This window comes from Nothoprocta perdicaria, unplaced genomic scaffold, assembly GCF_003342845.1.
Source record: "Nothoprocta perdicaria isolate Ctin4 unplaced genomic scaffold, notPer1 scaffold_161, whole genome shotgun sequence".
NCBI classification, from domain to species: Eukaryota; Metazoa; Chordata; class Aves; order Tinamiformes; family Tinamidae; genus Nothoprocta; species Nothoprocta perdicaria.
The window spans coordinates 885,576-910,533 of record NW_020454772.1 but is presented as its reverse complement, the minus strand read 5'-3'; the positions used below and the strand labels follow the sequence as shown (position 1 = coordinate 910,533).

Genomic DNA, 24,958 nt, shown 5'->3' with positions numbered 1-24,958 from the left:
AAACAATTAGAAATATATACTCACAAACTCTCAACTATATATAAAGATTCTGGAACAAAAGACCAATACCTCCATTTAAACAAAAAAAGGGAGGATATTCTCTTTTCTTCTAAATGTGTTATGTAAAGAATAGTATTACTGCCCCATCTCCCCAAGTGCTGTTTTTAATGTATTCATTATTTGATATCAGTGGGAGAAATATATCTGGCATCACATTCACTGTATTTCCTTCTTTTTTTTTTTGTGTTGTTTCATGATCATTCAGTGGATATGTTTTTCCTTCCCCACAACTTGGTAGGGAGTGAGGACTACAGCAGAAAATTTAACACAGATTGGTAGGGAGTGAGGACTATAGTAGAAAATTTAACACAGATTATGTTCTGGAAAACATGCAAGTAGGATTTCTTTTACAATACTGTCTTTCTCATTCAATAAATGAGAGAGAAAAAGAATTAATATCCATTTTTGGAGAACGTAATGGTGAAAACACAAATTTCTTCATTGATCAATGCTATGTATAAATATCCTTGAGGATATTTACAGGCAAGCTGCCAACAGGTAACCCGAATGTTTAGTGCCTATTCAAGTTTTGCCCATCTATTAGGAAACTAAAAAAAGTTGCTTTTAATTTAACACAGCTATTTGAAAATGAAATGATGAAATATCTTTCAGTTACATCTGATGCTTCTGAAACTCTGCTTAATGAAAGCCATTTTGCTAACATTGCTCGTTGCTCATTTCAATAGGTCTTCCACCTGCTGCAGCACCAGCAGAATATGAAGCACTGTTTATAATGTGAGCATTAACTTTCCCATTCAAATACCTATATTAAGTGTTGATTTTCATCCAACTTCAGTGCAGCTGGAAGCTGATAATGAAGTCTAAACTAAGCTCTAATGTCATTGGTGTAATAAACATGATAATTTTCTTTGCAGCAACAATTAATGGTAGACACACAATTATTTTCAGCAATCAAAAATTTAAGCCAATTTGTCTCAGGTACATCTGTACCAACTCTGTAATTCCAATGAGGGGGCAAGCATGCAGGTGGAAAAGCAGAGTTTTATTTTCAGCGTGTACATTGTGTAAATTTTGAAACACATTCCTGAACTGAATGAGTAATCTTCTCCTTAGAGGCAAACAACTGTGGCCATTCAGTAACTACTAAAGAAAAGGATGAAGTAAAAGCAAAACTGGAAGCTACCAGATGATAATGTATTTTTTCAGGCAGAAAGCAAATCTCCAAATACTACACAGTTTTGCTTACAAATAAACTACAGATACAGCTCCAGTTACAGGTTTACTATAGTCTGCTATAGAATCCTATTGTGAGTTACAACTTGACAACTTCAGATTTCATTTTAATTTTACATGCATTCTTCATTTCTTAAGATACACAGCAGTAACGGCAATTAAAAGGAAAGACTAAAAGAAAGCTATAACAATATAAGCTGTTCCAGTACTAGTTATACGTAGTAGTAGATGAAAAAAAGAGGAGGATTTTGGAACTAAAGTTATTTCAACTTGGAATGTATTCCCCATACAAAATTTTCAGTAAAGGCAAATGAGTAACAAACTGCTAACTCTCAAACATTTGCAGTCACAAAAACAAAATATGTAGATGTTAAATAAAGTTTCAGTGGAGCAGTGCAACTTAGCTTTCTTCTGATAATAGCTGTTCCTCCCCAAGTTTCACCTTTCCAAAAATGAAACAACAAAAAAATCAAATCCATCAAGGAGAATGTAGAGTGGAAATAATTAACAAAGCCTGTATTGTCTTTGTGTTGTCCAGATAAGGTGCAGAAGCCTTGCAGGGAAAGAATATACGCTTTCAACCAAATCAGAACTTTGACCCTGCTCTGTCCCTCTGAACAGCTCACTCTGCAGATCCTGATATCATATTTCCTGTCTTAGAGAGAAAGGAAGTTCAAGAAAGATGGAAAGTCTGCAGACAGCAGAGTGATAGTGAAGATAGAAAAATAGGTTGCTGCCTTACACTACAATATTAAATGTTTTTATTCACTTACTCACTGGTACAGATTTGTCTTCCTGAGACAGCACTCTAAGGAAGAACAAATTTAGTTTAACAGAACGGTATATTGTAAAATATCATATATTTGCATGTCGTAAGACTTAGATATGGTGGAATAAATGTGGATACTGAATATCTAAACTGAAAGTTATTTAATTGCTTAGTCTTTGCCATGGTGCCTTCCTGTTAGTTCATGTTTAATATTTGTCTTCAAATAAAGTGCTTTTTATTTTTTTTTGAAAATCTGGAATTTCTAGTGCTGTGTCCCTGTTAATATTTAAATTTATTTCAAGAACTTCATCACCCATTCTTTACTGCATACATGAATTACACTCACAACAGGCTACCTCATTATAGGAGCCCTGGGGTGCTTTATAATTTTAATAAAATTATTTCCTATAAAGAAATAATCACCTATTCAAATGAATACCAGGCAAAGTCAGCTGCTTGATCATTGAATAGTCTCCTGGAGCAGCATAAGCACTAGAAGAGCTAGGCCACCAATAGCTACTGGGTAGATCTCAGTAGCAGGTGTAGGATGAAAAAGAGAATGACCCATAGGCAATACAGCTTTCTGTGCAGAGCAAAGGAGTACAGAGATTGCTTTCCATCCTTCTCCCTCTTCTAGTCCATGGTGCACCTTTTTTTCACATAAATTAGCACAAAACAAACAGATTCCTAGTGCTGAGTCACCATAAACAATTCAGACGAAAATGTCATCTAGTAACTTTGAAGAAATTGAATAGATATTAATGGAAATATTTCATCTGTTGCAGTTGTACTCAAACACTGGCAACACTACAGTGTTGCAATAGGGCTTTATAAGTGTGTATGGTCTTAAATAAAAACAGGTCACATGTCTTCACCGTCAACAATATAGGATAGTGTTGAATGATAGGTTTATATTTGGTAACTTATTGCATTTTTTTTCTGGGTAATGAATTATCTTATCCAGGTGTATAAAGTAAGGAAACTCCAAATCATGTATGAATACAGAATCAAAACCTTCATTTTGCTTTTAAGAATAAGCTGAAAGTTGAATTATATTGCTGTTTATCCACAAAACCATAACAATGACAAACAAGTATATAATCAAACAAGTATGCCTTAGCATAACCAAAATAAGTAGTCTTCTACTTTCACTGAACGAAAAAAAATCAAAAGAAAAAAAATAAAAGCAACCACGGCCAGTATGAGCTATAATCCCATTGATGGCTATTAACAAAAGGGCATGCTGAATACAGACCACAGTATGATCACTGTTAGCTGTGACAAGCAAAAACAAAATGTTATGTTTACCTTTAAAATAATATTTGCAAGAAAAAGTTCATTTGAAAATTCATTGCAATATTTTTTAGGAAGTTTAGTCCTTGTAAAGCACTGCTTCAAATTAAGGAAGGCACGAAAGAACTTAAAAGAGTTTCCTTGCTGGTCACACTACAGCAGTGCAATGCCCTGGCAGTGACTGTCAGCAGGACCTCTGGAAAGAGCTGAAAGGAGTGTACAAGAAGAAAATACAAAGGGTAAACAATTTTAGTCACTAGAGACCTGAGTTATTTAAAAACTGGTGATGCAATGATGACAGCTTCTGCAGTCTCCTGGTTTATCCAGAAACAAATGAACTGACTCTCCTGCTTCTTCTTCATCCTCTGCTTATTTTCTATTTAGACCATTATATCAAATAGTGCTTTCAATAGACATAAAGGTACTTCTGGGATGGAGACATTCACCTACAGACGCTGCTCGCTCAGCAGCCGGTTCCAGTTTATAAAAGTGTGGGTGACAGGGAGTTTTCTCCACAGAGTTTTCCCCTATATGCACTCTGACAAGACCCACATGTTTTCCAGGATGCCCATGTGCAGCTTGTTGTCCTCTACCTTGATGAACTTCACAAATTTTGTGGCGAGCTGACTTCAATCGGTCATGTTGAGTGGTTTGCTCATTGATTTTCTGGTCGTGATGTGGAGGTTGGCACACTGGACATAGTGCATCTGCACGAGGAAGAGCCCTGTCACCTGCATGGTGATGGAAGTGAGAGCAAGAGTCCAGTTGGATTTCCAGAGGCCATTCCAGCATCCTGAAGGCTCATACTGGGTGAGCCTCCACAGAGGCCACAAAGACCTGCGCATTCCTCGCGCTTTTCTGGAAGACGCAGCTGTTGCCAGAGGGGAAGTGGCGGCTCACACTGGCAGCCAGGCCCTTGGCGCAGTTCCCCCTCATCATTGCCTTGGGCACATGTCCGGGGCCCCCTAACAAGTGGTGAGATGGTGGCAGGGCACCTCGTAGCTCCAAAGGCAGTGTGAGACCGTAGCTGGGCAGTGTGAAATGGCAGCTGGGCAGCACAAGATGGAGACAGGCAGTGCAAAATGGGTGACTAGGAAATGCAAGATGGCGGCCAGGCAGCACAAGATGGTGGCCAGACACCTTGAGATGTGGCTGGGTAGCACAAGATGCTGGCTGGACCACTGGAGATGGTGGCCGAGCATCTGGAGATGGTGGTCATTTGTGACCTCACAGCAGCCTTGCAGCGGAGCCCCAGTGGGGCCAGCAAAGAAGGCGGCGGCGGGAGCTGGGGATCCGGGGCGGGGGCCAGGCAGTGGGGCTGGGGAGCAGGGGAAAGCCCCCACGGGGCCCGGGGCCGAGGTGATGTCCTGCTGCGCACTGCTGACACCACCGCAGTGAGGGGAGCCGGAGCCGGCGATGCGGAACGGCCATGGAAGAGAACAGATATCCTCCTCTTGGATCGCCTTTGTGCCACGCTACCATGGCCGCGCACCTGCCTGTCCCCAGGGGAAGGGGCTGGCAGCCTCTAGGGACCATCTGGGCCCCTGCTGCTTCACATGCAGCCTCCCCATCCAAGGGATTTTTTCACACCTGTCTGCCCTCATTTTTACCTTGATGATACCCTTCATCTTGTCCCATTTTGCTACTTTAGCCTTCGGAGTCTCCAGGCATGGGTCCCTCCCTGCACCCTATTTTAAAAGGCACCAAAATGAGTTAGAAATCTCCTTAACCCCATTCCCCTTGCACGTGGTTTTTGTCCATCATTCAGAATGAGTTCAGAAGCGGGAAGATCGATTTAGACAGTACAATGAAACTGCTCGATAAACTCCAAATCCCTTTCGATTACGTTCACGTGAAACATCTTTTTAAGGTAAGGAATGTATAGATTAATCAGTTACCTACATTTACAAGGTCAGCTGAGCAAGTAATATAATAAAAATAAAAAACAGTTGATCTTGAACAGGTTTAGTAGGGGAGATTAAGCTCTGGACAGATAGAAACTCTTAGATTATGCCAAGCTGTAGAGGAAAATATTGGTATTTCTCCACAGAGACTTGTTCTTCTCTCCTCCTTCTGCCTTGCCCAAGGTAAAAATAGTTGAGGGAGCTCAGTCTTTTTTAAAAGTGAGGGCTGCTGCCTATAATTTTTTTTCAATGTCTTGTGCTGTACAGAGAGAGAATTGCCAAGCCAGAAGGACTTGCAACTCCTTATCATTGTCTTTTCTATTTTCCAATGACTTTGCTTTCAGCGAGAAATTTTAGATGATCAATTTGTGGGCATAGAAGAGAATAATTATTTGAGCAACTGACCTGTATAGAACAAGCCTAATCTATTATATTTAACAATACAATATACTTATCAGTATGATCTAATTATTCTTAACAGTGCAGCTAGCTGGTTTTGAGGGAGTCTGGAGTATTTTGATTGTTTTTTTCTTTGGCTTCAGTACAATTTGGCTTTCTTACAATAGTTTGTAAAAATGATCAGCAATTTGAAAGGATATCTTACTACCATCATTTTCACTAAAACTATACATCAATAGTTAATCAAAGAGTTATACAAGACTAAAAACACCTTATACGGTTTTTAGAGAACCGGCTTTTTTCTTTTGTTTATTCTCTTTTAACTTATTTTAAAAACTTATAATAAATATTATTACCTTGAACATTACATAATTATTACATTATAACAATTATTTCAAAGCACCCCTGGGTGCAGTAGTATTGTCTGCATAACTGAGATAGAAAATTACTCTTTTTGCTCAACTTCATTTCGTGCCAATAACTACATAAAGGTCTCCTAAATCCTGATAGAGTTGATATTTCTTTTCATGCTTTTCAGACATGAGTGAATTTGCAGATTGTTAAAGACATTAAAAATAGATGGAAGATATCAACCTTAAATTCGTGATTTTTCAAGCATTGATGGAAATGTATTATTAGTGTTTGCATTGAATTATTTCTTGCTGATGATTTTAGTTGAAGATGATAATTAATTTTCTCGTAAACCAACTCCAAGAAAATACTTAAATATGAATTTGTAAAATGATTTGGTTAGAACTCCCCATGAAACTTGCATTTGTTCCTATTTTGGTTATCTAATATAGCTTTGCACTTATGGTTTTTCTCTTTCAGAGAAAGAGAAATATTACTTCATAGGAAGAATCTCATAACATACCATTAGGTCTTGAGTATTCATGGTCTTTCTTGAAGAGGAGTTAGTTGAGCAGTGAAGAAAAATCTGCAAACATTTTGGGTTTTGCATTTTGCTCAGTTTACAGGAATAATCAGTGGGGCAATGGAATGGCATTTATTTACAATCTTTGCCCTTTATTATTATGTTTTTTTTTTTAGAATAAAATCCCCATTTGTCTTAATCTGGCAACTTTTAGCAAAACACAAGTTACACAGCTAGAAACATCTACATTTTGTAGGCACAAATACACATTTTGTGTAGAAAATTTTAATAGCATAAACAGGATAAATAGCACTGTCAAGCCTGAGGAAAAACGCATGTTCCAGAAACAGTAATAAACAGTATTCAACTCAGTCTCTCTCACTGTTTTGATTTTTCTAGTAGCTTTTATACTCAAATATTAAAATTAATAAATATGCTAACACTTTGTAAGCTGTATTTATGAAAACAAGCTTTTGGTTTAAGAATTCTGAATATGCAAATAAATTTGTAGGAGTTAAACATGCTGGTCTGTTAAGAATGGAAGGTTGTACTGTAGGTTCTTATAAAGTATCTTTTCTCCAAACTTCAGATAATGCTTCTTATTTGACATATTGAAGGGCTTGGATCTCAAGATAATTTAGTCAAACTTATTTCATTTTTGATATTAATATTTACTGTATATTGTATGTAAATTTAACATAAAGTGTTTACAAGTGTTTAAGTTTCAGTTGAACTGATATAGTTCTTACGCTGTGGACTTTAAATATTGAATTCTATTTCATTGGCGTATTATATAGCAAGTTTTAATACTGTATATGCATTATATATAAATGTACTGTGACAGATGCTAGTTATGTCATACAATGTATTGTAATTTACTTTTTTTTTTTTTAATCACAAGGACAAATTGTAAAAGTTGCACATAGAAGTTCTTTACCTCTTGTAATATGTTTTAGAGGACTGTTGCTCATCTGTCCTTAAATCTTTGCAGACCTTTTACTGACTTTTTTTTTCCAGAAAACCGTTGACAAACGGAAGGCCCCCACTATTAACATAGAAGACTTCAGGGCGATTTATCGAACTCTTGTGCACAGACCTGAATTCCATGAACTTTTCTGCACTTATTCTCCAAACCAAAAAATTCTAGCTGAGTCAGAGCTCATCACTTTCCTCAAGAAAGAACAATTTGAAACAGAGGCTAATGAAACAACTGCCTTGGAAATTATTTCAAAGTATGAACCCATCGAGGAAGGTATGTATCATTTAATGATTTAATTTTAAGGTAATTGCTGTGGTTCTGTCATTTAGTCTGTTTTGTTTGAATGCCTGTCTGACCATAGAAATGGACATTTTAAAGAAAACTAATGTATATTATTGGTGAACATGAATATATACATGTTGTATATATATTGAATTTATGTCTTTAATTGCTAAGGATGTGGTAATAGAAGAAAGTATGATAAACACTGTAAATTTGCACTGCATATTGTTCACTGTTAGCACATTACTTCCAGATCTTTCTCAATCCTTGCTGAAGTTGACTGGTTCAAAACCTACAGGCAGACTGCTTCAAACAAAATGCAGATTTAGTAGAGTAGATGAGCTGATAGACACTGTCCTAAATCCCAATGCCCAAAAGACTTATCAGTGTCCATTACTACAAAGATTGAATTAACTATATGTCTATTGATTTAACTATATGTCTAAAAATCATTTTGCTTTGGAAATAGAAGTTAATATAGGAATATTAGTGTTTGAATGTAAAAAAAAATAGAAATTATGTTTTGTTAGCAAATTGTCTGATCAGTACAGGATGTTTCTTTTGGAAACTCAATTACAGGAAATGCATCTGCCTCTATTTTCAGGTGTATCTGACATATTCCTGAAACATACACACCTGCACTCGGTGTGTCCATGTTTGAGTGTTGTATAGCAGAAAGTTTAAACATAAGAATCCTCTAATTTGTAGATATTGCAGAAGGGAAAAATATGCAAGGATACATCTACTGAGAAAGCTTGAAAATTAGAATAGTTACTCTTGAGTTTGCCCTCAGTTGGATATCATTTGAAAAGATATCCATGATGTACTAAAACACTTCCTGAATTTTTCAAATGGAAAGGGACCTCAGCCTTTTAGTCCAGTCCTCTGCACAAAGTAAGGTCAAAAGTGAATTTAGCCAGGTTGCTTGGGAATTTTCCTACTGGAATCTTGGAAACCTCTAAAGACAGAGACAAGATATTCTGTGGGGAACTTGTTACACATCTTGACTGTCCTTACAGTCAAGTCTTCTCCTCTTTTTACTCAATCACAAGTATTTATGTTTCAGCCTATGTTTACTGTCTCTTTCATTTCCATGACCCATCTCCATAAAGAACTTGTCTCTCAACTTAAAAAACTCTTAGTCATTCCTAGAAGACTAGTACTAGATCTTCTCTAGGTCTTCTCCAGCTTGAAGAAGCCCAGATCCCTAGTTGTATTCTCACAGGTTATGGCCTCCAGCCTTCTGCTGGACTGTTCCACTTATTCAACACCTTTATTATATTGAGAGACCCAAACCTGGACATAGATGCGGTGTAAAAAATGTCGAGTAAAGAGTAGTAGTTAATTCCCCCAGCCATTCTGCTGTGGATTCTGCCCAGTGTTAATATCCACTGTTGTAAGGGCTCACTGCTACTGCAGGACCCTCAGGTCCTTTCCAGCAGAGCCACCCACCAACCAGTCAGTGCCCAGTCTGTATCATTATAGAAGATTCGTTCTTCACACATTAAGGACATTATATGTGTTCCTGTTGAATTTCAGGTTCCTGTCTGGACCTTATTCTGGCCTGTATAGGGCCTTCTGAATGGCAGCTCTGCCCTCAAGTGTATTGCTTGAATCCCCAAATTGCTGTAATCTGCAAACTTGATGGGGATGAATTCCCTCTCACAGAATCACAGAATGGTGATTCTGCTCAAGCAGAATCAGCTAGAGCAGGCTGCCCAGGACTATGTCCAATCAGGTTTTGAATATCTCCAGGTACTGAAGCTCCACAACTTCTGTTGTCAATGCTGTTCCAGTGTTTGACCCTCGCTTGAAGAAGTTCGTGTGCAATTTCTTGTGTTTCAGTTTGTGGCCATTACCTTTTGTCCTCTCACTGAACACCACTGAGAAGAGTCTGGCTCTGGGTTTTTTTTTTTTTTTTTCTCTCCTCTCCTCTCCTATCAGGTACTTGTAAATTTTGTTAAGACCTACCTTCTCTATTTCATATTCATAGATCTCTTAGTCTTTCCTCAGGTGTCTCCAGTCAATTAATCATCTTTCTGAGCTTTGCTGGACTTGTTCCAATCAGCCAATGCCTTTCTTTTATGGGGAGACAACTATTTCATGTACCCTGAAATGCCTTTCAAGAGTTCTTGCACCATGGTTTTCCCAGGAATGAAAGTAAGCTGTAGTTCCTCGGATATTCTTTGCCCATTTTGCAAATGGGTGCAACCTTTGTGTCTCTCTAGTCAACAGGACCTCATCAGACGTTCATGGCCTGAGAAAGACTGATGCAGAAGGGCCTTGCAGTAACATCAGCCAACAGTTCCAACATCTTCAGATGCATCCCATTTAGTCCCATTAGCTTGTATATGTCAAGTTCCCTTAAGTAATCCCTGATTTGATTCCCTTCCACTGTTGGTAATTACTTTCCTCCTTGAACTATGCCTGCAGGCACAGAGGCCTGGAACACCTTGTTGATGAAGGCTGACACAAAGAAGACACTGGGTATGAAGTGGTATAATCCACTAACACTGAACTATCTGCCTCCTTTAGGCCCTCCTCTTCCTTGCTTAGAACATGGCCAACACAGTGATAGAAGTACTACTTGTCACTCATTATTTTTCTTGCCAGTTTCAATTCTGGTCAAGCTTTGGCTTTCCCAAAGCCATTTCTGCATGTCCTGGGAATATTTCTATATTCCTCCTTTGTAGCCTGCCCACACCATTGACAAGCAGTTTTGTAGATTATTTTTCATGCTTTCATTTTTTTTATGACTCAGCAAAGCCATATAATTTTTTCTTGTTGCAGTAAATGGATATTATCTAATTCACACTAAAAGATGGAGTTCAAGATTGGATTCTTCCTGGTTTCAGTAGCACTTTGCAGACCAAATATTTTATTTTTCTGAGCAAGAAGAATTCTTTTCCCTGTTCAGTTAGGCATCTTTGGGCACAAAGCCCTTCTTTTTTTCCCATGGAAAGAATTTTCTGTGATGGCAAATGTTTTTAGGAGCAATTTCTGTTGTATGAATGATTTAAATAAACAAAACCAAAACAATATTCTGACTCTTATGTGAAAAAGTAACCTACACTTAGTGCTGTAAAAGTCTCATCTTATTTTTCATATATTTATTTTTTCTATGTCTTAATTTCTTTGTTTCCACAACAATTTCCCCTCTCTGAAGTGTATTATCATTTCTTTTCTCTATCATTTATTTTATCTCTTTCCCTTGCATTTCTATATCTTCTGTTCTCCCATTCTCTGTCGGTCATTGTAAACCATTTTTATGTAGTTTTCCTCTGGGTACTTATCTGCTATTCTGCTAAACTCTTCAAAATATGTATCTCCCCAACAACTTGTTTCTTTCACTGCTTAAAAACAAACCAAGAAGCAAAGAAGAGATTGAGACTCAAATTTCCTTTAACTTATTTAGCTCTTCTGATCTGGGTTTAGATAGGTACCAGATCACCCTTTCTAAATCATGTCATAAGAAGTCGGTGATGAGTGGAGTTTATTCAGTCCGTAGTATTGGTGCACTTCAGCTATTGAATGCTGCTTCAAGTAGTGATGTTGGTTTTTCTGAGAATCCCTGAACATAAGTAGAGGCAAAAATTGCAGCTAAGCTGAGGAAAGCAAAGCAGAACTAACTGCAGTTTATTGTAGGCTGTTGCTACATTCAATAGAAGCTGAAGATCAGATGTTTAACTTGGTTAGCTTTGTTCCCAGTCTGTAGTACCGAGTTGAATTGAAAACAGCATGAGGAAAATCAGAGCTAAGCCCAAGGAGAAAATCTTCTTTTGGAATAATAGCCCAGAAGGTCTATGCTGATCATTCCCTCTGTATTAGAAAGAAGAAACTGGATCATTCTTTCTACAAGAAATAGAAAGCATTTGTTATTTCATTAAAAATTACTCATTGTCCAGTATTAGTTATAAAACATTTGATTCTATATACTATGCCTTTTGAAGTTTTCTTTCAAATAGGACCATATTTTATTGGATATGTCGTATTCTTACTGAGAATTAATCTGTTTATTAAGTAACTATGTATGAAGTTGCTGATTTTAAAGGTTTATGATTTGAATCATCTATGTTGATGGGAAAGTTAATATCTGCAAAGTAGTTAAGCACTCAATAACCTCCAGTGAGTTAGAAAATACAGAATCACAGAATAGTTGAGGTTGGAAGGTACCTCTAGAGATCATCCAGTCCAACCCCCTGCTCCAGCAGGGACGCCTACAGCATGGGGCACAAGGTGGCATCCAGGGCTTTGAAGACCTCCAGAGAAGGAGACTCCACAGCCTCCCAGGGCAGCCTGTTCCAGGGCTCTGACACAGGACAGAAGCTCTTCCTCATATGGAGACGGAACTTCTTGTGTTTCAACTTGTACCCCTTCCCTTTATCCTCTCACTCGCTACTACTGAGAAGAGTTTGACTCCTTCCTCCCTACATTTAGCCTTCAGGTATTTATACATATTGATCAGGTTCCCTCTCAGTTTTCTCTTTTGTAGGCTAAACTGGCCCAGCTCCCTTAGCCTCTCCTCATATGCTAGATGCTCCAGTCCCTTAATCATCTTTGTAGGTCTACACTGAACCTTCTCTAGGAGCTCCACATCCATCTTATACTGGGGAGCCCAGAACTGCACCCAGTACTCCAGGTGCAGCCTCACCAGAGCTGAGGAGAGGGGCAGAATCACCTCCCTTGACCTGCTGGCAACACTCCTCCTGTTGCAGCCAGGATCCCATTGGCCTTCTTGGCCACAAGGGCACACTGCTGACTCATGGTTAACTTGGTGTCAACCAGGACTCCCAGGCCTCACTTTGTGGAGCTGCTCTCCAGCAGGTCGACCCCTAATCTGTACTGATGCCTGGGGTTGTTCCTCTCCAGGTGCAGGACCCTGCACTTGTCCTTGTTGAACCTCATGAGGTTCCTCTCTACCAACTCTCCAGCCTGTCCAGGTCCCTCTCAGTGGCAGCACAGCCCTCTGGAGTGTCAGCCACTTCACCCTGCTTGGTATCATCTGCAGACTTGCTCAGGGTGCCCTCTGTGCCTTCATCCAAGTCAATGATTTAATATTGATTGAGTCATCCAAGTTGAATAGCACTGGAGCCAGTATTAGTCACAGGCCTCCAACTAGATTTGGTGACATTTAGCACAACCCTCTGAGCTCTGCCATCCAGCCAGTTCTTGATTCACCTTACTGTTTCCTAAGTTTCGTAAGTATCACATAAAATTTCTAGAGTTTTAATTCTTGTCTGGTTTAAATTTGAAATGCTAAGTCAAAAGTTGACTTAGCATTTTGTTTTTTTCATCTGTGAACTAATTGTTAATCTTGTGATTGGAATAATTGTATTGAATGAAATAACAGCTGTATTGTTCATGCTCCTTTGATTCTCAGTCAGGGATAGTTAGTGGGAAGTTCCAGACAAGATTGACATGATCATTGATTCTTATGGTGCAGTAATAGATCATTTTGTGCAACTGTCAGTCTGAATTTGGTGTAAAATATTCTTTATCAGGATTATCTCTTAGACTCAGCTGCTAGCCTTGTCTTACACATTGCAGTAAGCGAGAAGGGCAGATTTTGAGACTTGATTGAGAAGTTTGCTACTAACAGCAATCACTATTTGATTAACTTGATAGCATTGGTATGTCAAGATGAAAATAAATAGTGACTAGATTTTTTATGCATGCACATAGCATTGAATAGTTGATCTATAACATTTAGTCCATTCATAGCGTTTGCATGCTCAAGGAGAAGAATCTTCTTTGCTATTGAGCCTGAAAACTCTGAAGGATAATTCAGTTTCTTCAGGAAAAATATGGAGTACATTGCTTTTCCTTTTTCAGTCTGCAGTTTAAAATGGAAGAAGGCTACATGTGCATTTTTTTTGGTGTGTGCTAAAGCTTCCATTTTTTGGCTTGGGGATCCATTTTTAGGCAGTGCTTCTAAGTGAATGTGGATAATACCTGACAGTTGTCTCCCCCAAACACCCACATGTCTGTTTTGTTCTGCACATTGTTCTCTCTTCATTTTAGTATAAATTTCAAATAGGAATCTTGATTTTTTGAGATTAAAGAAAAATTTCATACTAAACATAAGTCTGCCGAAGATAAAGAATTTGAGTGATTCAGAATGTCTTAGCATCTTTTAAACTTCTTTTTCTGTGTGCATGTGTGTGTGTGTGTGTGTGCGTGACAGAGCTGTGTGCTCATTAGAAACCTTTCACCTGTTAATCAAATTTGACAGGGAAAAGGGATGCTTCATTCAGGTTCCCAAAGATTTAATAAAAAATTGGGTGAGATGAGAGAATGACTAGACCCTGTTTTATGAGACCTGAAAGAATTCAGGTGGGGGAAAGGTCATGTAAATAGCCAGTTTTAGGAAAAAAAAAAATCACCATTTATTTCATAATTTTATTTGGAAGAAAAGAATATCATTAAATTTGATTACCACCTATCCAAAAGAGGATGACAGGAGAAAACATACAGCATGAACATGTGGATAAATCAAAACAGACAAGATCCTAAACAAGATGCAACTATCAAGAGACAGCAGGTTAACAACAGGTCATTCCGCAAGCAGGCTCATTAAAAGGAAAACCAGGATAATGTTGATCCACTACGGAGGTACAAGGGTGCTATCGTTATTAATGAGACCAGAATAAGATCTCAGCCAAAAATGTAGAGAGAACAGTGTAAAAAATTTTTAATGACTTAAATATTTTCAAATCAGTGAGGACAGGTTGACTAATCCATGAGTTCTTATAATTGGTGGTAGCAAGCTCAACTAATACATATTATTTTTGACAAATCATGTTGAATGGCTGATGAATTGAAAGAAGAAAGGTCAAATGTAGCACATATTTTAAAATGGGAAAATCCAGGGAACTAGATACTGGTCAAGTCCCAGAAGAATATCGGAAAACGTAATATATACATAAACAGCCAAAAGGTAGTATGGAAGAGTAACAGTCAATAGGAACATTTCCTGAATAAATTATTTCTAGTTTCCTTCAGTAACAGAATAACACACCGGACAAGAGAAAACTGGACTTCATACATTGATGGTAAAAATGTTTTGCATTCTCTTGCACTTTCATAAGCATGTTAAGGAGGCAGGCAAAATGCAAACCTCATTCTGTAGATATAAAACTCATTAGAAAATTAATCTTGAAAGATAAACATCAGTAATTTGGAGTCAACATAGAAGGCTACATCATTCATTGAGCACTGTCTTGGGATTCAGATTTCAGTAATGGCATTGATGAACTGATGATAGAATAGAAGGTTTTCTTATTAACTTAGATTTGAAACCAGTAACGAAGAAGTTTCATCATATTAAGGAACAAAATTATCTTTACAAATCAGAGAAGTGATATAGGGGAAAAAAAAAACACGAAAACAAAGCCCTATGTTCTGTAAGGAAAAGCCCTGTGTTCTATTTAAGGACATCACACATCAGGAAGGGTGTTAGCCAATTGGAAAGAGTCAAAGAAGTACAATGAAAACAGTCAGAATTTAAAGAAAATCTAACCTAAGCAGAAGGATGAAGTGAACTGGATTTTGTTGAGAAAGCAATGGCCTGAGGGTAGGCATAACAGCAGTCTGCATCCACATAGGGGACTGAGAGAAAAGGAGGGGAATAGTACGAAAGACAAGGGACAATGTACAGCAAATGTACGGTAAATGTTAGGGAAAACACTTGAACATGAGGTTACTTAGGCCTTGGATTGTTTTTTCTAAGGAGTGTGGGGATTCTTCACTGAGGGACATGTCTTTAAAAACAGGTTAGATAGAAATCTCCTAGGAATAGCACTTGTATGTTTAAAGAGAACAGCGTATGTATGACCAATCTCTGGAAGCCCTCTGTTGTTACTTTCCTGTTTCCATTTAGTTTTTTATAACTTTGCAAAGTTTCCTACTTCAAAAGAATGGACAACGTAGAAATAATTATTTTCTCTGTGTTGTCTTCATCAGAATGATTTTAGTGACTTCTTATTTGGATGCAAAACTTCTAGTCAGCAAGACTAAATAAAGATCGAGTATTGCAATTCTATTCTGTAATTCATGATTCTTATAAATGTACTGAGAATTAATAGGTCAGAGAAGGGTTTGGGTTTCTTTTTTTGCAAAATTTTGTAAAGATCGACCTCTTTAAGCCATTGTAACCATAAAATAACCTTTGTTTACTTACTGATTAAACTCCCCCATCCTACTATGCTAACGAAAATAACTGCCTCATGAAAAGGTTATTTTGCAACAAAACACAGGCAAAATCTTTGACTAATTCCAACTAGGCTACATTTCAAAGCAAAGATGACTTCAGAAATTATATTATTTGCAAAATTATATCTTTTGAAGTATGACATTGGAGCAGCAGTTGGCAGCATAATGGATCTGTTTGTCATTAAACCAGTTAAAAACAAAACAAAAGGGAATGAGTGTACTGGTATGATGGCAATTAGCACATTTTGTTATAGAGACAGTAATACAATATCCTTGATTTGCTATTCATCTTCGTAACCAGACATTTATTTTGCTGAAATGCTATTTTTACTTTATTTTATTTTAAACAATTTTTAGTCTTTATCTATTTGGGATTTTTCACTATCGAGGAAATGTTTGCTAGTGGGAATCATAGTTTCTGCAAGATTTTTTCACCAGTATTTGATTAACCTTTTGGAGAATATTTTCTTTTATTTCCGCAGAGGAAGAAAAATTCTTTTTTTTCTATTGACTGGCATATTGCTTTTCAAAAATAAACAACAGCAAATATTTTCCTTTATATTTTATTAGAACTATTGCAGCAGAGCTTTTCTTCCTGGTGCTCATAGAAGAATAAAAGCATCAGAACATTTTCATATCCTGCATCTCATCAATTTGAACTTCATAATCTCCAGAATGTTTTCGGTTATGTTGTTCTGTATTAATTTAAAAAACACAGGAAATAGCTATGATCTATAACCTTTAGAAATATTTGGAATTGATCAAATTAGAGAAAGTATACAGACATAACCCTCAGTTTAACTTTATACAGATTTATTTTGCTTTCTTTTTGTTCAGTGAAGAAAAGGAGGGAGATGTCATTCGAAGGATTTATAAGATACTTGAATTCAGAAGACTGTTCGATATTCAGAAAAGATCACAAGATTGTCTACCAAGATATGAGCCAGCCGCTATGTGATTATTTTATTTCATCTTCTCACAACACCTATTTGATATCAGACCAATTAATAGGGCCCAGTCATTTATGGGGCTATGCCAGGTATTTAGATACTTCTAATTTTTTAAAAAATACCCTTGAGCTTTTTTTTTAAATGAATCCTACCTCATATGTAATGTTCTTTGGCAGTAAAGGACAGAAAAATCAAGTGGAAAATGTGAGCGTTATTTTACTTTGTGTGTACACATTTCAATATATTTGCCAAACCATCTGTTCTTGGTCTGAAAAAGATCTATCTTTTTCACTTGCGTCACATAAAATCTACCTTGCAGCAAATGACATCTATAATATGCTGTACAATATACAATTAAATCAGTTTTTAATTTCAACACACCATGCAAGAATAAATAACTCCCTCTATCTTTGCACATCACTTAGGGCCCAGGATAGGGGAGTGCCAAGGGTAGCTGAGAACTGTATGTTGCAATGCAATCCGTTTGGAAGGAAAAAAAAAAAAAACAAGGGCTATGTGGGCACATATGGCTCCAAGAGGAAAGGGAAAGCAGAATGCCTTAATGACGAAAAACATTGAGAAGAAGTGAACATAGATGGAGAAAAATGGGTTATGTAGTAAAGTCGGTAGGGATAGAGACAGAAATTTTCTCTGAATGTCCTGTAATGACTTGCAACAACCAAGAACACTTGTGAATCTCTTCCTAATAATACTAAAAATGATATGTGGCAAATACTGCATAGTTTAAAATAATTGTGAATGTCTTATAAAATCCTCTTACTGCTTAGTTATTATTGGTTTTGAAGGAAATGGAAAATGATAACATAAGGACATATGCAGCTAGAGGCCTGTTAAGCTGCTGTTAACATATGAAGGGCAATATCTAAAGGAGAGATCAGTATCTAGGTAAAATACTCTGCAAGAACATCTACGTTAGTGGCAAGACAAATGATAGAAACTTAGGATATACACGAGGTACCATTAGCTTTTTAAAACTTGAAATAGAGTAAATTTAGGGCATCCATTTAAGGCTTTTCTTTTAGAAATAAGATGTGGTGGAAAAATTAAATTATTCAAAAAAAAAAGGACGAAAAGAAGCATAACCCACGTCTCTTAAGTGGGTTGCTGATACTTTTAAGTATAATGTTTCTTAAAATATTCACACGGTCTTGGAATAATAATAAAAAGCCTACAAGTATTTCTATTTAAAGAAACCATTTGCTAGCCCCTCAAGGTTGTTTTCATTAAAACTTTGTCTCTCATTTTTAATCTTTTAAAGAAGAATATTCACACAATATACTTTTTTCCTCAATGCTCTAATAAGGTTTATTACCTAACATTCCTAAGATTATCAACAGAAAATATAATTCTGTTTCATATCTCTATAATTTGATAGGATTTATTTTCTTTTGTGAAGATAGGCAGTCTTTTTGTAATCATTCAGCAGGCATATAATGAGAATACAGAATGATACAGAAATACAACAACATGTATAAGAGAATGTGATATTTCAATTTGATTGTAAAATTGGTACTCTTGTTCTTTTGAAGTGCTCTGCTAAAAGGATGTCGCTGCCTGGAAATTGACTGCTGGGATGGCTCGCACAACGAACCCGTTGTGTATCATGGGCACACTTTAACAAGCAAAATTTCGTTTAGTTCTGTAATTCATGTGATAGACAAATATGCATTTGCAGTAAGTATATATAAATATATTGGCTGAATTGTTATGGCTTTAATAAAGTCGTTGGATATGCATGTTGTCTAAGTTTCTCCGAGGGAAAAAGAAAAGAAATGGAGACTTTGCTTGTGGCTGTAGGCACTGTTGAAATAAATTGGGAGAAAGCTGTGCCACCTGTTCTTTAATGGGTATATTAAATGGATAGTAACTTATTTGTTGATATTGATTATAAATTAAACTTGGAGCAGTAAATTCAGAAGATCCTACTCAGCTTATTAGGTGGAATTTTCACTTGAGGTCATCTGAAGGGGACTGAATATAAACTAAGTGCAATTTAGTGTTTTATTTCTATGTATTTTTTCATCTTTTTTTTTCTTTTTTTTTTTTGGCTTATTCTTCTATTGCTACCATTATGTTTTATGATCTGTGTTTCAATTTACAAAGCGTATAGAAATCAAAAGCTTGTATTATAGCTGCCTTTGAGTCTTACTCTGTTTAGCAAGTATCTTTAAGTATCTTTCAAAGTTAACACTTTGAATTCAAGGCCTCATAATGGTTTCCATTTACTGTTATTTATTGTTAGATGGCTCATTAAATTAACGTCCCTTCTGCCTATCTCTAACAAAAGAAAAGCTGGATATCTTTTGGCACTGTCTCAGTGTGTTATTTAGTTTTCTGACAGAAATTCTTGCCTGAAGAGGAAGTCCTGAAAGTCTTAGGATAACCCTTAGATTCAGGCCAGTTTTGCATTGTGTGTTTATGCATATATACACATATGCTGAGATGTATTGTTTTTTATATGCATAATATGTCCATTTGCATACACAGCCTTTTCAGAGTCCAGCACAGTTTTATTTTTGTTTTCTATGTAAAATTAAATGAGTTTGATATTAAAAGACAATAAGTACAAAAATACGATTTTATTTTGCTGTTCTTCAAGGCACTAGAGATATAACTCACTTGTTTTTCCCAATACACAGCATACTGTAGATTGCTGTAATACAAGCTTCATTTAAGAGGCACTTGGAATTACTTAGTCAACAGAATCATGAGTAGTTTGTTGTGACACAGCTTACAGGTCCATGAATGAAATGAAATGAAAGAACATTTTAGGAATAGAAGGTCTTAGATATCACTTTTTATTTTTGTTTTTTTCCATGAATTCATCTGTTGAGAAACATGTTCCAGGCATGCAGTAGTCAGTGCATGATTCTTTAGAAGTTCTGTATTATCAGCTGAGCTGGTACTTTGGTGACAAACCCTGGTTTCAGGGAGCAGCCTGTAGTCTGTCCTGTGGAACGGAATCAGTCTGACCTTTGCTTGATCCAGCAGTTAGTTACTCTCTGCTTTCTTCACGCCCAACATTAGTCACTACCTGAAATGCCCACAACAAATTGTTTTATATTGCTTATATACTTCATATACATTGAAGTATATACAAATATACTTCAATATGCATTATGCATTACCTGTTCCTTCCTGACTGGTCTCTGCTTGGTTTCCCTTTTATCTCTGTACATGCCATTCCTGTTTCTAAAATTCTCTTAAATTTTTGGGGATGATTTTTTTTTTCCCCTCACAATTAATCTCTCAATTATACCCTTTACTCTTCCATAAATATTGTAAGCCTTTTGTTTTGTTATTACTGAAACAATTGATCTACATTCTGAATATTTTAAAAATCACACAAAATGCAAATACCAAATGCCTTTTGTAAAATATTCCAGGGAATTCAGAAGTTCTCTTCTTTTTTTGTTATTCATAATAACCTCCAAATTATATTTTCAGGCTTCTGAGTATCCAATTGTACTGTCTTTGGAGAATCACTGCAGCCCCAAGCAACAAGAAGTAATGGCAGACTATTTAGAAAATATTCTGGGGAATAAACTTCTTTCTTCAGCAATTGATGATGTAGTGCCGACTGAACTACCTTCTCCTGAGGTAACAACTTGGTATTTTTCTCTGTCAAAGATAGATAGGAAAAAACAAAACCTAGCGCAGTTTTTGTTTAGAATGTTCTGAAAACGGATTAGTTAAACTTCTTTATCTGGTATCTGAAATGGACTTCAGATAATTAAACAGAAATAATTATACAGCACAAAGAGCATATAAAAATAAATAAAAAAAAGCAAAATTTAAATAATGTGGGTTGATATGGAAAGCTATGTTTAAAGGAAAACTGTTTCCAGTACAACTTTGAAACATATATATGAAAAGGATAACACTAACATTTTGCAGAGCCCTACATCTTCTGGTTCACAGAATTCCAATTTCTCAGACTTGGTAAACATTAAACCTTTGCTTTTATGTTATATTTAAATGCAACTAAGTAAAGTTTATTTTATACGGTAATAGGGCAGCTCCAGGAATGTGTCTTGTTGTGAGCCATACTAATAAGAGAATCCACCTTTAAAGAGGGCACATTTATTTGCAGAGAAGTTAAATGACATGCCCCAAATTATAGAAGTATCATTGAAGAAGAACTCTGAATCTCACAGCTATGCAAACAGTTGATTAGTTTTATTTTGGAAATTTCAAATTACTGCACAAATGGGCTGTAACAAGCACCTTTCAGGATTTCTGTTGATCAGTAAAGTTGACATTTCAAGATTAAAGTGAACCATTCTCTTCACCATGATGTGAAACTTGCAGTGTTTTCAAGTTTAAAAAAAGGAAACAAAGTGTAAATTTTTAAACATTATGCTTTGAACCAAAAAGTCAAAATACATGAAGTATTGCCTTTATTTGTTTTTTTGCTAATTTGTTTTTTTTTTCTTAGTCTGAAAGAACTTCCTGAAACCTGAACAAGTTATTGAAATGGAAACACAAATCTATAGTTTTGGTTCATAAAAATGTTGATGGAAACATTCATCAGGTTATGTTACCAAAAACATACTCTCTTTTTCTGTGTATTTGCCCCTGTGGCAGTGTTCCTCAGCTGGGGGCTTGAGACCCATGGGATATGAAGTCAGAAAGGCAATTAGATGAGTGCTGAAAATTTTATTAGTAACGAAAACAAATAAATTCCTACTGTTCTGTTCTTCGCTCACTCATTATTTTCTTTCAAGGTCAAAAGAGTTTTTTTAAAAAAGATCTCTTGAAAATAAATAAATAAATGCAGAAAAAATGTTTATAATTGTTACCAATGATGGATTTTCTACTGTTTCTTCATGATACCTGTAAGGGAACAAAGAAAATATTTTATTTCAAATAGGGAGTAACCATTTTGAAAAGGCAGGAAACACTGACTTAAGGAAAATACACCACATGCAAACACACAAATATTTTTGTAAAGCACTTATCATGAGAAAAAGCATTTGTTTACTTTTGGAAGTTACCTGCCCAGAAGACTTGCTAAAGCATTACCATGCAGGATTATTTTAATAACAATGTTGTTATAAATATATTTTAATACATCTTAATAAATTACTCAAAAAGCCAACATCTTTTGTAGAACATAAAGTCTAATTTTAATTTGCAACCAAGAAAATTATGCTGTAAATTAGGAGAACAAAAAAATGTGTTAAATCACAGAATAGTTGAGGTTGGAAGGCACTCCAGGGCTCTGTCACTCTCACAGGAAGGAAGTTCTTCCTCACGTGGAGATGGAACTGCCTGTTTCAACTTGTACTCATTACCCCTTGTCCTGTCACTGGCCACCACCGAGAAGAATTTGCCCTCCTTCTCCCTACATTGTCCCCTCAGATACTTCTACACATTGATCAGATCTCCCCTCAGTCTTCTGTTCTCTAGGCTAAACAGGTCCATCTCTCTCATTCTTTCCTCATAAGATAGATGCTCCCATCCCTTGACGAGATCAATGTGAGACTTTGCTTAAAACCATCTCTCAGTGCTGTTCAATGAATTGGTGTACCACATCAGAATTACATACTAAAAATATTATTTTCTGTGGGATATGCCCCTTCAGAATAATTATTGGACTTAGGGAATATATACTTCATATTTTCCTAGCCCAGAATTTTCTGAAGTCAGCTCTGTACAACCTTCCACATTTACTCATCCTACTACCTGTTAGCAATGTATCCTGATCAATTTGATATTAATTTTATTTGATTTTTAATATTTTAATGTGAAGTCAGATGTATTCCACTATAAGAGTTACTACTATCCTTGACAGATTTACAAAATAAGAGTGAATTTAGTAAATCATTCTGTTGAGAATGAACAAGGATTGGGGTCATCTCCATTTCAATTAGCTAGTATGATTAAACATGTAAAAAGCAGTTTGGGTTTTATTTTGCCATGGCAAATGACTGCATGGCCATGCAAAATTAGCAAAAATAGTAGAAAACTTGACTTTTGGCTAGCATCATTTTGAAGAACCATTTTTGGTCCTTGATCAAAAGAAGTTGCTCAGCATCCCTAAAGCTCTGCTCTGATGTATACTGAAGGCCTGGATAAATTCATTGTCATTAGAGTAAGTTAGATATGGAACTTTGCTTCAGTCTGCTTTACTTAAGCAGTAGTAAAGAAATATTACGGAACCATAAATGATGAATGAAAAAAAAAAGAAAAAAGAAACAGAGTTTCTAATTTTGTTATAATTAAAGATTTCTAATATATGTCTAGTAGCATATAAAAATATTAGGGCAATTACAGTTCATTGTAACTACTCAGGCATGGAATTGATTCAACAAAATAGAAGATTCCTCATTAACACATCTCAAGTGCAATAAATACGCTTGCTCTGAAGCCGAATATGACCTGATATCCCTAATAGCCTATCTTGAAAAAGTTACTAGGCTTACTATGCACATGTGAACCTGGGTCTGCCATTAAGTATGAAATGAATATCTTAAATAAACAGAAAATGCATTAGTAACAATAGTCTATATGCTCCAACTTAGCCAAACAACAAGTGCTAAGATTTCTTTTTAGAGTCCTACTCAGCAAGTTTTATGACCAAAATCTATTCGTTTCACCTAGATTATTAGCTTTTTCCTGAGTGTGTTTATTTTATATCTTTTAAAACTCTATTTTAAATATTAATTTTAGATTATTCTTCAGTGTGGCTTGTTTTTGTAGACTGTCATATCTACTTTTCTTAAGCAAAATAGAAGTAGGTGGTAAATTGTATATATGATAAAATATTCACTTTTATTAATTATAAATGAATGAATTGAACATGTTATACTGAGACAGCTGAGTGTTAAGGTGCATACATTTTAAGTCACTTTACTGTGTATATATTTCTGTGAAATGCATTATTCAATGCTGAAAAAAAAAATTAAGATAAGAGTTACAGTGCTTTTCTTCCATTTGCCCTACAAGCTTATTTACCTTCTTTCATCATCTCCACCGTGTTGAGCTTTTCCCTCCTCCTTTATGGCTGGTTTCAGCAAGGAAAGCTGGAGGGCACTGAGAGCGTAGGGCGTGTTTTGCTCTCCATTGACATTGGTCTTACTTTTGCTCATCCAACCAAGGATCTCCTGCTCCTTTCTAAACTCACATCTCAGTGCTCTTCAGGATCCAAATAAAACAATGTCTTTGGCTGTACATTAGATGAAATCCCATATTATTTCTCTAAGTCTTTCACAGAATTATTTCGCTATGTTTTATATAGCCATTTGATCTTGGGAAATTGGAGCTCTCCAGGGACATGATTTTCTCCTGTATCTTCTCCTACTTCCTTTCATAAGTTCAGCTGGACCTTTGTCAACTGAGATGTCTGTTCATGTCTGGAAGAAAGATCAAAAGGCAGAGCAAATTCATTCTTAAATATTTTCATTGTTTACAATTCACTCAAGCTGACTTATACCACTGTAAGTCTGGGTGAAAATCACAAGGACAGCCAGAAAATAAAACTGAATGGTCATAGGAAGTTATTCATCTTTGCTTTTTCTTAACACCCCTTTTCCTGGAAACACAAACCCCAGAAAATTTCAGGAAAAGAGATTTTCTGCTTCTTTTTCAGCTGATCACCCTGCAGCAGGATGTACTAATATTGTAATTTTATAATGCTCCTATGTTTTATAGCATCTCAAACAGACAGTTCCTCCTCTGCATGATGTCTTGGTGGAGTGAAGGAGAGAGATTATTGTTTGCTATTCTTGTTTTCTTTCACCAGACAGGCACACTCCTTATCCATTGAGAAGACTTGTGGCCACTTTTGTGTCTGAGAAGGCTTCTCCACTCTCTTCTGCAATGTCTTCTTATGTCCTTCCTGCCCATATGTTTTACCATCCAAAACAGCATGTCCACTACAGTCCCCTCCTTACATTCTTTGGTGCTTCTAAAGAGACTTTATGAACTTTTGTTAATATTCTCTCAAGGAGTCATCTAAGTCCGTTCATACAATAAGTGATACTTGACATCACTGACTGACACCAGAGATCTCTACCA

The 24,958-nt window shown here is 36.3% G+C and overlaps 2 protein-coding genes across 2 annotated transcripts in view; one reads left to right on the top strand and one right to left on the bottom strand.

The window, feature by feature from the left end:
* Positions 1–3,696: 3,696 nt before the first annotated feature.
* Positions 3,697–4,252, bottom strand: CAPZA3 (capping actin protein of muscle Z-line subunit alpha 3). The gene is given in 2 exon segments (XM_026035549.1): positions 3,697–4,125; positions 4,127–4,252. Coding segments are annotated over 2 exon segments (555 nt in total).
* Positions 4,253–4,745: 493 nt separating this feature from the next.
* Positions 4,746–24,958, top strand: part of PLCZ1 (phospholipase C zeta 1) — a 49,187-nt gene continuing 28,974 nt past the window's right edge. Inside the window, exons 1-6 of the mRNA XM_026035567.1 lie at positions 4,746–4,759; positions 5,063–5,186; positions 7,511–7,745; positions 16,803–17,004; positions 18,466–18,610; positions 20,384–20,536. Of these exons, the coding sequence (XP_025891352.1) occupies positions 4,746–4,759; positions 5,063–5,186; positions 7,511–7,745; positions 16,803–17,004; positions 18,466–18,610; positions 20,384–20,536 (873 nt within the window). The remainder of the gene's footprint in view (positions 4,760–5,062; positions 5,187–7,510; positions 7,746–16,802; positions 17,005–18,465; positions 18,611–20,383; positions 20,537–24,958) is intronic.